The sequence below is a fragment of the Globicephala melas genome, chromosome 6 (genome assembly GCF_963455315.2).
Source record: "Globicephala melas chromosome 6, mGloMel1.2, whole genome shotgun sequence".
Taxonomy (NCBI): domain Eukaryota; kingdom Metazoa; phylum Chordata; class Mammalia; order Artiodactyla; family Delphinidae; genus Globicephala; species Globicephala melas.
Window position 1 is genome coordinate 23,258,373 of NC_083319.1, and position 12,365 is coordinate 23,270,737.

The 12,365-nt window shown below is 37.7% G+C and overlaps 1 protein-coding gene across 2 annotated transcripts in view; it reads left to right on the forward strand.

The window, feature by feature from the left end:
• The window catches only part of SVEP1 (sushi, von Willebrand factor type A, EGF and pentraxin domain containing 1), a 185,675-nt gene that overhangs the window by 135,083 nt on the left and 38,227 nt on the right, over positions 1-12,365 (forward strand). For both annotated transcript variants that reach the window (XM_060300636.1, XM_030859035.2), the window contains exon 37: positions 10,638-11,310. In XM_060300636.1, the coding sequence (XP_060156619.1) occupies positions 10,638-11,310 (673 nt within the window). The remainder of the gene's footprint in view (positions 1-10,637; positions 11,311-12,365) is intronic.

Genomic DNA, 12,365 nt, shown 5'->3' on the forward strand with positions numbered 1-12,365 from the left:
GTGAAAGTTGAAGTTGTTTTCACCTAGATAGAAGACCGTTCCACTAATACAGGCCACCAGCAGGTGGCAACCATATTTTCTTGCAAAAAGCTCTTGAGAGTCAAATACTCACGTAAATAACTGACAGAAATCCCGGATCTTAACACCTTCTTAAGTGAGAAAAGAAATCTTGAATATTAAAATGTCAGTGTAAGAATTGGCTTTTTAAAATTTATTTTGTTGAAGTATAGTTGCTTTACAATGTTGTATCAATTTGTGGGAATTAGCTTTTGATGGCCCCATCTCTCCCCTGTGGATTGACTCATTTAAAAATTGCTTCCTAGCGAACTACATAGTACTATTTAAGATTAGTCATTTAAATGTTTGTGAAACCTTATCGATATAAATGTTCCAAATAATAGCTACATATTGATAACTTCTGGGTTTTTTTCTGATTAAGAAGTAATGTATTATCACCATATAAAACTAGAAAATAAACATATTTTTTTAAATTGCCCGAAGATAAATGATACTTTACTATATCTCCTACTAGAATTTTGTCTTTGCATATACTTTTAAAGATCATGCTCTTATAAAAATCCCCATTTTTCTTTTTTTCGCTATAAATCATTCACTTATATCATAAGAAGAGTTCTATATCTGCCTAATGCTAAGTCTACGTATCATACAAAAAAGGTTTGTTAAAAGAAGCAATAAAGACAATAATGAAAATCACAACAAATCCCTGCATTCGTAGAGGGTTTTACATTCTTCAAAGGACACTCCTGTGAATTATCTCATGTGCTCCCTTCAACAAAGAGAGGGATTTTGAAGAAGATATATTATTCCCACTTTATAGTTAAAACATAAAGGCGTTGGGCCACGTTATCATACAGATCCCTTCTGCTCTAAGCAAATAGACACTCTGGGAGCTTTCTTCTCATTGAAAAGATGGAAACCAAATCTGTCATCTCAGTCATATAGCTGTTAAAGGGTATGAGGCCATTTTTATAAAAGTGCTTTACATGTGCGTGAAGGTACTATATAAATATGGCTTTATTAATATTTTCTGTGTCATCATTATTGTTATGTAAAGTGATGACATTTTAATAATATAGGGGAAACTATCTTAAGTAGTTAATCAAATTAATGGAAAGTACACATGGTCACAAATCACTACCACTCATGTTTTTTTCCTAAAAGAAAAATATCAATAGCTATTAGAAGATAGTTTCATTTTTCTGAAAGTAACAATTTTGGTGAGAGGAAGAACACTTTGCCCCTTTACATACACTTACTCTTAGAGTGTTAGGAGGGTGGCCAGACCGGAGAGCTCTGTCTTATTCCTTTTTTCTGGACAAATACCTAATGAAACATTTAAATATACAAAAGAGCACAAAACCAAATTAATCTCTATTTAAAATTACCTGTGTATCCACTGCTGAGATAAAAGTACATGTTAAATTTTTGCCATAGTTATTGTAGATCTCTCTTTATAAAAGAAATACAATATTACAAAAATAACTAGAAGCCATTCTCATCACTTTCTCACTCCTCTCAAAGTAAATGTGCATTTTTTTCTGTGTTACATATGTACTCATAAACAAATATGCTGTTGATTTAAATGTTTTAATTTTCATGTACGTTGTTCATACTCTGAGTATCCTTTTGAAGCTTGATTTTCGTTTAACGTCGTGTTTTTTGCCTTTGTTGATAAAGGTAAATCAACAGAATTCATTTTAACTGCTCTATAGTGCTTCCTTGTCAGAATGAGCAATCTCTAAGTTACCCATTTCCTTGCTGGTAGAGGGTTAATTGCTTTCCACTTTATTTGATGATACAGCAGTGCTGAAGTAAACATCCTTGCACATCTCCCAGTCCATAGAAGGAAGAATACCTCTGGCCTAGACACCAAAAGTGAGAGTTGTTGGGTCATGAGGCATGCATATTTTTAACTTTATACTAGATAGTCCTTAATATTTATCAATTGTTTCCTTTAGAGTTTGTTTTTTGTATGTGTCAAATTTAAGAAGTTTTTCCTACTCTGAGATCATACTCAGTTTCTTTGCCTTTCTGCTGAACAACTCAAAGATCTTAGAAAATATTTGTTTCTGTCACCCCTCTCATCTTAAATGTCTTATCACTATCTACATTTTACTGCCCTCTTATTTTACTTTCCAAATTAGTCATTTTTTTGATATACTCAATGCTTATTTAGATTTACTAACATTTTTATGAATCTTTCATAAAAAGCATTCATTTTTATGAATTGCTTTTTCCATCCCACTCCTTCCTTTGGGTTTAATGCTTCTGCTTCCTAAAGTACATCCTTTATATCTTTCTTTTGGCAAGAGTCAGTATGTTACACAATCTTTGTCTGAAAATAATAGTATTTTACCCTTGCTCTTGAATTATAGTTTAGCTGGGTATACAAGTCTACATTAATAGTTTGCTTCCATAAACATTTTTGAAAGATATTTCCATTGCCCTATGACTTCTAGTGTTCCTGTTGAGGATTCCATCAGTCTAATTTAGTAGCCCTCAACCAGGGGCAATATTGCCCTCCAGGAACATTTGACAATGTCTGGAGACGTTTTGGTTGTCCCCGTTGAGGGAAGGTGCTATAGGAACAGAGTCTGGGGGTGCTGCTAAAACATCCTACTATGCATAGGACAGACCCCCACAACAAAGAATTGTCTGGTCCAATATGTCAGTAGTGCTGAGGTTGAGAAACTGGTTGAATTGTTGTTCCTTTATAAGCAATGTGTCTTCCCTTTATTTATTTTTTTAATTTGTCTTCGTTGTTTTGGTGTTTCTCTATGGTATGACTAAAGTTGTACTAATTGCCATTCATCTTGTTCAGGGCTCATTGTACTTCTTACATCTGAGAATTTGTATCTTTCACCAATTTTAAAATAAGCTATTTTCACTTTAAATATTCTTCTTAACTTTCACTTTTCTCTATTTCTGTAAGTTTTATTAGATAAATATTGGAGCTTTTATTTCTACTTTACATGTTTATTAACCTGTCACATTTTCCATCTCTTTAAAAACTTGGGTTGCATTTGGATAATTTCCTCACATATATCTTCCAGTTCACTAATTTTCATTTCTACTATCTGTAATCTGCTTTTGAAATGTGTCCCCTTTTTTTGAATTTTTATTTTCTATATTTTTATTTTTAGAATTTCGCTTTATTTTTCAACTATTTCTTTTTACAGTCTCTTCTTTTTAAATAGGATTTTAAGAGTTTTTGTCCTTAATTATTTGAACATATTTATTTCATTTTTTGTTTTAGATTTTAGACCACTTTTTCTATCATCTCAATTTATTGGTGCCCTCATCTTGCTGTTTGTTCTGCCTACTGACCCATTCATGATGGAAAGCGTGCATGTGTGTTTTGTAATTTCAGATTCTGTCCTTATAGTGTTTGGGACTTGTTTGATCTGTGACAGTTCTTTAATGGTCTGAGTATAAGGATTATTTTTTCTTCTAGGTGCCCCAGGAGTATCACCATCCAAAAACCTAATTTTACATTTATTTATCAATTCAAAGTCTTTCCATACAAAATGAGTGGTATAAACCCTACCCTCAAGTCCACATGACATGCAGTCCTGGGTTCTGCTACCTTAGCCAGGACTTTGTTTTTCCAGCCAGATTCCCAGCAAATACAGAGATCTCACTTGTCATCTCACTAGGCCTCTAGGTGGAATTTTTCTGGTGAATATCCTTTCAGTGTATGTCCTTCTAGGACATAGATTCTTGCCAGAGACTCAGCTATTACTCTCTATTTCCCCTTTCCTGTCCAATCCAGGGGCAGCCATAGCATTCATTCACAGGCTTACTTTTCTGTTTTTAATTTCCTCTTCATTTCTGGCACATGGAGATTTCCTTTCTGGTCAGCTAAGCTATGCATTTAAAATAATTTCTGTTGTATTTCATCAAGTGTTATATAGGGAGGGTGTTCAGACAATATTATAGCCAGAACTAGAAGTCAGTGCTTGTCCTCTCTCTCTTCACTCCTTTTCTATCTCTCCCCACCAAGGGATTGATTAGCATAGGTCAACATGCATTAATGTCTGTTCTATTCCAGGATGGAATCACTGTGTTCATGTCATGGCTTTTGTGTAATGGCTTTGGCATCCTGCTGTCTCCTTCCACTTCCTAAGATGCTTTTGGCCTGATAAGAATGTTAGGGCCTATTTCCCTCCCTAGCCCTTTCAATTCCCTCTTCTCCCTTGGGGCTGCCTAACACAGACCACTGACCTACACACCATTTAAGCTACCCACTCCTGGTTATTGGGTATACATACACACATTCTTGTTTTGGTCTCAGTATTTTTGTCTTCTCTTATTGGTGGTGTGCTTTGCATGGGCCTTTCCTTGGGTTAAGAAAAGAAGACACCCTCTCAAGATTAGGATAGAAGAGTAGAGACTTTAGGAGACCGGAGTAGTAAGATGAATGCCAGAGAAGAAAAGGAATAAGTCTGATTTCTGTCTCCTGCCCTGAAATTGGCCTTCCAAATTCACCTTTTTTCAAAACATTATACTGGTTTTCAGCTTTTTGCCTCAATTAATAAAATGTTCACTTGTTTCCCATTTTCCTTTTCATCCTCATGTATACGCTCTTGGTGAGAAACTCAGTAGGAAGGAAGGGTCATTGACATTCGAACTTCCTGATAGAATGTTTCCCTTTTGAGTCTTTTCAAATATAGACTGTTAAATGCAATTAGTGAATATACTATGATAACATTTTTGTAATCTTTTTCAATTGAAAACAGAACTAATTACTGATACAGATTTATACTTTCTATTTCTCTTATTAAATTGCAGCCCTTTAAATATCTAGTATGCTGCTCTTTTAAGACTCTTTTAAGGTTCTTTTTCGCAGAAGAGAAGAGCTAATAACCCACTGGGGAGCCTTCTCACAAAGCTTCCCAGGCCCATGCCTCTTAGTAGGCGTTCACTCCATGAATCAAATCACTGAAAATTGCACCTGGAGATTACTCTGCCCATTTCCAAAGGATTTTTGTTATCATTCCAGAAGTATGATAATGTATTACAGCCAGTGTATCCTAAAATGTGTCATTCTATGACATCACTGTAATATCGATGGGACAATTTTCCTTGGAATTATGGAGGAAAACAACTTGTTTTATAATACATATGGCCTGATTTTTTTTTTTTTTTGCGGTACGCGGGCCTCTCACTGTTGTGGCCCCTCCCGTTGCGGAGCACAGGCTCCGGACGCGCAGGCTCAGCGGCCATGGCTCACGGGCCTAGCCGCTCCGCGGCATGTGGGATCTTCCCGGACCGGGGCACGAACCCGTGTCCCCTGCATCGGCAGGCAGACTCCCAACCACTGCACCACCAGGGAAGCCCCATATGGCCTGATTTTTAATAACAGACTGCAAGGGTGTCCCCAATGTCTCTTGAATGAGAATACAAAAGGTCACACAGAGTAAAATTAAATATTTCAATGTTTTAGATTTGTACCAATTCCACTTTTTCCTGTTTTAGTAGCCAACGTATATAGGATGTATCTTATCATCTGTACAAAACTTTATCATTTTAAGTGATTCTTTTACATAAGCAGGTGGAATATGTCTTCCAGAAATCTTAACACTCATTTAGATTTCTAACATAATGAAATGGTGTGGCTGTTTGATCAGAGACCAGTTATAGTTCTATCTAGGCAATAACTACAAATTAATTCCTCTTTTTTTTTTGCCATTCAGGGAATATATCCTTCTTTAGCATCTTAAAAGACTAACTGATATATATGTTTCAGGAGACAGTTATTTTTGATAGCCTCTGTCCCCATCTTCACTGAATATGCTGTCTAGTCTAAAGCACTGGCTTTATTTATTTATTTTTGAAGCCACTCAGTGTAAATTCCTCTGCTCCTCTGAAATGCCAGCCATTCAAGTATTCATAGCTTGGCCCCAAGGTTCTACAAATGGATCATTAGAGCTAATTGAGAGGTTTCAGTAAGGGATCCCAGCCCCTTCATAACATTTCCATGACTAAAAAATGATCCTACACTCTGGTTAAGATGCCAAGCTTGCAGCTTTGGAAGTGAAGGTGTAGGGAGACAGACGTTTAGACAGACGTTTCAGCCAGCTCAACCTCAAATCTGCCTTTCTCTTTCTCATCAATGGACATGATTCCAAGTCTGTTCACTCTCAGAGTCACTGTCCTCTGAGCCTATTCCAATAGGTCTATAGCCCTTTTTGAATTGTGATACCCAGAGCTGAATGTGCAAATTAGAATGTAACTGCAAGAGAGATAAAAACACCAAGTCTAGGGACTGACACGTGGTACTTAGAACATGACAATTTATTTCATTTCTCTTCTTCTCTTTCCGGATAAATGAGTTTCTAAAGATGCAGTAACCCTTTTAAGGATGTCACCATTGACTCATTCAAGGAAACTAAAGTCTTTCACATTGGCTGCCACTAAGCCAGGTTTCCCTTTGTGCAGTTTTTCTTTATTATCTATATACAGGACCTCCCATTTTATCTTTGTTAAATATTACCTAGTAAGATTAGAAACATTGAACTGCCCTGTTAAAACCCTTATCCTTCACCCTACAGTTATGTGTTGCTTACAAACTGATGGGCTAAGGACAGAGTTTTGTGACATTAGAAGATACGAAACGCCCAACTAGCTTACTTCTATTAACCAATAATACTCTTTGGGTCATCCAGTTAATAAACCACTTAAATATCTTTCTGTTCTAGCAGCATTTCTTCTGCTAAAATCTTATGAGAATCCTTGTCAAAGGAACTGTCAAAAACCGTTTCCAGTTAATCTGTGCCTGCCACATCTTCACGCATTAACCATCACAACTGTCAAAAACACACAAGATCCTAGTGACCACTGCTTCCCTTTCCAGATGTTCATAGGCCATTCCTAACTACTTGTAAGTCCCCACAAGCCCCCAGCTATGTCACACTCCCATTTCTTTGCTCCTGTTACTTTTCTTCCTTTTCTGCTTCTTTCACGACTCCCCTCAGAAGCTATTTCATCTGGGACACAAAGTACATGCACTGCCATTGCCTTAGTACACTAGGGAAGGGATTCTTGCACACAGCATGGCCTAATTGCCTAATGAAGAACTAAATGTTGATTGAGAATCATAAAGAAAAGTCAAGTTCTTAAGTCAGAGAAAGGGATGGTGTCAATTCTAGGAAAGTATGGATAGTATTGAAAATGCAGTCTTTAAATTCATTTAATCAAAATACATGTATTTAGTGGTAATCTTCCATTATATTACAGAAGAGCTTTTTGCTGTGATTTTCCATTAGGGAAGAGTCATTGGTGGAGATTGTCCAGCAGATCAGGGGTCAGAGGCCTAACGAAGTGCTGCCAGATTACAAAACTCTGTTCCTGGGTCCTCAAGAGGCTTTGAGGAATAAGGAAGGTTCTGGAGGCAGAGGCTTCTGCCTCAAAGCAGTCAGTCCCATTACCTAAAGGAAGCACTCTATAGATGGCACAATGGATCCTAATAAATCAGGGATGTCTCAGGTGATGTCTATAAACTTCAGCCAATGAAATACAGTAGCAACATCAAAGGACCCCATGAAAATAATGATGCATGGTTCAAAGTGTGCAAAGGATGTAAACTGTGCTATGAAAATATAAAACATCAAGAGCCTCTATAGGAAGCATCCTAAATGCCCATCGACAGACGAATGGATAAAGAAGATGTGGTACATATATGCAATGGAATATTACTCGGCCATAAAAAGGAACAAAACTGAGTTATTTGCAGTGAGGTGGGTGGACCTAGAATCTGTCATACAGAGTGAAGTAAGTCAGAAAGGGAAAAACAAATATCGTATATTAACGCATATATGTGCAATCTAGAAAAATGGTACGGATGAACCGGTTTGCAAGGCAGAAATAGAGACACAGATGTAGAGAACAAACGTATGGACACCAAGGGGAGAAAGCTGGCGGCGGGGGGGATGAATTGGGGACTGGGATTGACATATATACACTAATATGTATAAAATAGATAACTCATAAAAACCTGCTGTATAAAAAAAAGATTAAACCAAGGATGTGAAAAATCTGTACACTGAAACTACAAAACATTGATAAAATAAATTGAAGGGGACCCAAAAAAAAGAGCCTCTATAAATGGAGCACATTCTACACAGGAATAGCAGAGTCTAGGCACTCAGACCTAGGGCAATGTATTTTTAATAATACATTATTATTTTTAATAATAAAATTATGCTTGTAACATACTGTCTTTGTATATCTTCCTGGATCCTTTAAGACAGAAGCCATCCAAAAATTTATTATATATTCTTATACAAAGAACTGAGCTTTTCCACAACAATGAACTGCAGCAGACCCTAACTGGAGACTGTGCTTAGCTATTGGGGGAGGCTATGAGTATTCGCTTTGAGACCACTTCTATCCATAGCACGATATATGACTGTAGATAGGGTAGGAACACATATCTCTGATGATGCTCTATCATTTTTTCCTTGATCTTTCTGTTTCCTATAGATTTCCTAAATCTTGCCAGAGTGGGTGAAGGAATTCTAATCTCTCTGTAAGAGCCGATTCCTTATAAAACGAAAAGGGACCTCAGTAGAAATTTTTGCTAGTTAATGACTTAAGAATCTTTGCTGAAGGGCAGGTCAGATAAGTTGTACTAATGACACTGCCATACAGTTTCCACAGAACATCCACCGATTGCAATCTAACCGACCTCCTTTTAAAAAGAGAGAGGACATTGCAGCACTATTTACAATAGCCAGAACATGGAAGCAGCTTAAGTGTCCATCGATAGATGAATGGATAAAGGAGATGTGGCACATATATACAATGGAATATTACTTAGCCACAAAAAGAAACAAAATTGAGTTATTTGTAATGAGGTGGATGGACCTAGAGTCTGTCATACAGAGTGAAGTAACTCAGAAAGAGAAAAACAAATACCGTATGCTAACACATATATATGGAATCTAAAAAAAAAAATGGTTCTGATGAACCTAGGGGCAGGACAGGAATAAAGATGCAGACGTAGAGAATGGACTTGAGGACACAGGGAGGGGGAAGAGTAAGCTTGGACGAAGTGAGAGTAGCATTGACATGTATACGCTACCAAATGTAAGATAGATAGTGGGAAGCAGTTGCATGGCACAGGGAGATCAGCTCGGTGCTTTGTGACCACCTAGATGGGTGGGATAGGGAGGGTGGGAGGGAGACGCAAGAGGGAGTGGATATGGGGATATATGTATACATATAGCTGATTCACTTTGTCATATAGCAGAAACTAACACACCATTGTAAAGCAATTATACTCCAATAAAGATGTTAAAAATAAATAAATACATACATACATACGTACAAAGGGAGAGTCATCTCCTAAAAAAAAAAAAAAAAAAGGAAGAGAGATAGAGCAACATCATGGGAAAGATAGAAGGGTTGGAATCCAGTAAACCAAATTCCGATCCTACCTCTGCTGCTTGCACCCATGTGACTCTCAGCAGATTTCCTAGCCTGTCTGAACAACCGTTCACTCATCTGCAAAATGAAGAAATTAATATTTCTAAACAGGGTTCAGTTGGTGCCAAATTATTTTAGTCCCCTTACGCTTCATTATTAAGACGACGGACTGATCGGATGTTAGACAGTCCTTTCAAACTCCCTGTGCTCTTTCTCTTCAGTACAAAAGTGAGAATGAAAATCAGAATGACTCAAATGTAATTATTCTAATACTGCGTATCCTGATGTTTTGTTCTGCTTCATTGAGAGAGCACTTGAGCATAATTAAGATTTTTGTAAGTCATCGATCTATCATCATATATGGGGAAATACCTGTGCATAAACAAAGCAAAATTTATTCGTGCTGGTTGAATAGCAGAGCCATATGCAGACACAGCTTTTAATGCTAACCACATGGTTAAGGGTTTAGGAAACAATGGAGACTGAAATTATAATCCCTCCTTTAAAGTTCATTGATTATAAGCAAGTGGATACCTAGGAGTTATATGCAGGCTACCTGTGGTTCATCAGAGCTTTTGTTTCAAAGACTAGTGATCAAATTAAGCAACGGAAATCATCTATAGCTAGATGAAGTTCCAACTTTGAATTGAGTCAGACAGGACCGTAGCTTAGTCCTCATTTTTATTTTTAAAGAAATGTGTAACAATTTTTAGAGGTTTTTTTTTAACATCTTTATTGGATTATAATTGCTTTACAATGGTGTGTTAGTCTCTGCTTTATAACAAAGTGAATCAGCTATACATATACATATATCCCCATATCCCCTCCCTCTTGCGTCTCCCTCCCACCCTCCCTATCCCACCCCTCTAGGTGGTCACAAAGCACCGAGCTGATCTCCCTGTGCTATGCGGCTGCTTCCCACTAGCTGTCTATTTTACATTTGGTAGTATAAATAGCAAAATCCACTTCCCTTTCTGAACAAGCCCTAATATTAATAACAAGATGTATATCTTAAATGAAGGTCATTTGATCAATAAGCTCAAATTCAAATAGTAAATATTGTTTTAAAGGATAAAAGTAAAGTTATTGGTGGAAAGATTTAAAAAATAAAAGCAGAATAAGAAGATGCAAACACCTTTTCTCAAATAATGTGCTTAGTTACTGTTCCTTTCTCCCTAATCTCATAGCTACACCCTTGCCGGTCCTGACACCATTGAGTGCCTGGCCAATGGCAAGTGGAGCAGAAGTGACCAGCAGTGTCTGGCTGTCTCCTGTGATGAGCCCCCCAGTGTGGAACATGCCTCTCCAGAGACTGCCCATCGGTTATTTGGAGACATTGCATTCTACTATTGTTCAGATGGTTACAGCCTGGCAGACAACTCCCAGCTCCTCTGCAATGCCCAGGGCAAGTGGGTTCCCCCAGAAGGTCAGGCCGTGCCCCGTTGTATAGCTCATTTTTGTGAAAAACCCCCTGCTGTTTCCTACAGCATCTTGGAATCTGTGAGCAAAGCAAAATTTGCCGCAGGCTCAGTTGTGAGCTTCAAATGCACGGAGGGTTTCGTACTGAACACCTCAGCAAAGATTGAATGTCTGAGAGGTGGGCAGTGGAACCCTTCCCCCATGTCCATCCAGTGCATCCCCGTGCGCTGCGGAGAGCCGCCCCGCATCATGAACGGCTATGCGATTGGATCAAACTACAGTTTTGGAGCCGTGGTGGCTTATAGCTGCAACAGGGGCTTCTACATCAAAGGGGAGAAGAAGAGCGCCTGCGAAGCCACGGGACAGTGGAGTAGCCCCATACCCACATGCCACCCTGTATCTTGCAATGAACCACCAAAGGTTGAGAATGGCTTTCTGGAGGTAAGAGACTGATTCACAAGTGTCCATGGCTTTCATCGTTTACAGGGCCAGCCCATTGGAGCTTATTCAGAAGCAGGGACATGAATAGACTAATAGGTGAATAACAGAAGCTGCTAAATCTATTGGTGGTAAATATTGGAGAGAATTTGATAGAGGTCATGAATCCTTTTAATCTATAGCTTTCTACCTTCTACTAGCATATAGGCACTTGAAACACTTTATAGCAATATTTTAGCCCAGCTATGACGTTAGAATAAAATAGTTTTAAGAGATACTATTTTGATTTATAAAAAGTTACTCCAAAATGGATGTATTGTTTATTTTTATAGAAATCAAGGTCTAAATGCAACCTAGAGAAGTCTGTTACCATTTCTTATTTTTAGACAAAAGATGGGGGTAAACCATCCATTCACCGTAAGGTGGTTTTTGCAGTTTTCTTTTAGGGAACCTAAAGGTAATTTCATCAGGACAAAGGGTTTTGTCAGATCCACGCATATCCTCCTTTCTCGTTACTATGTGTCTTCTCATTAAATCTATCAAGAAAACAGGAATAACAATCTATTCCCCCAAATCAAGGGTCACTTTAAAGAGACAGTATTCTAATTAAACACTTCTTTAAAACCCACGCCTACATAGTACCTTTTCTCCTTTATATTCTAAAACAACAGTGAATGCCTTTTATTTAAGACTTTTGCTCAGGTGTATTAGCTTTCCATTGGAAGAAGGTGTCTAGGATATGTAAGGGGGCTTTCTTCATTTATTCATCTAACAGATATTTCTGGAGCTCCTACTAGGTGCCAGGTAAGCACTGGAGATCTAGTATTTAATAACACGGATTAGGTCTGTGATGCCATGGTGTTTATATGCATGTGGGGTGCCCAAGGAATAGATAAATAAACAAAGCAAATAATCATGTCCAAATACCAAGAAGTTCACTGCACCACAGAAGCTAGACGTACCGTTAACAGAAGAACCATTGCAATCTTTTTTAAAATTTTCATAAGTAATTCATCTTTGGACTGCCTAAAAATGACCTCTTATTATGTTATTCACTT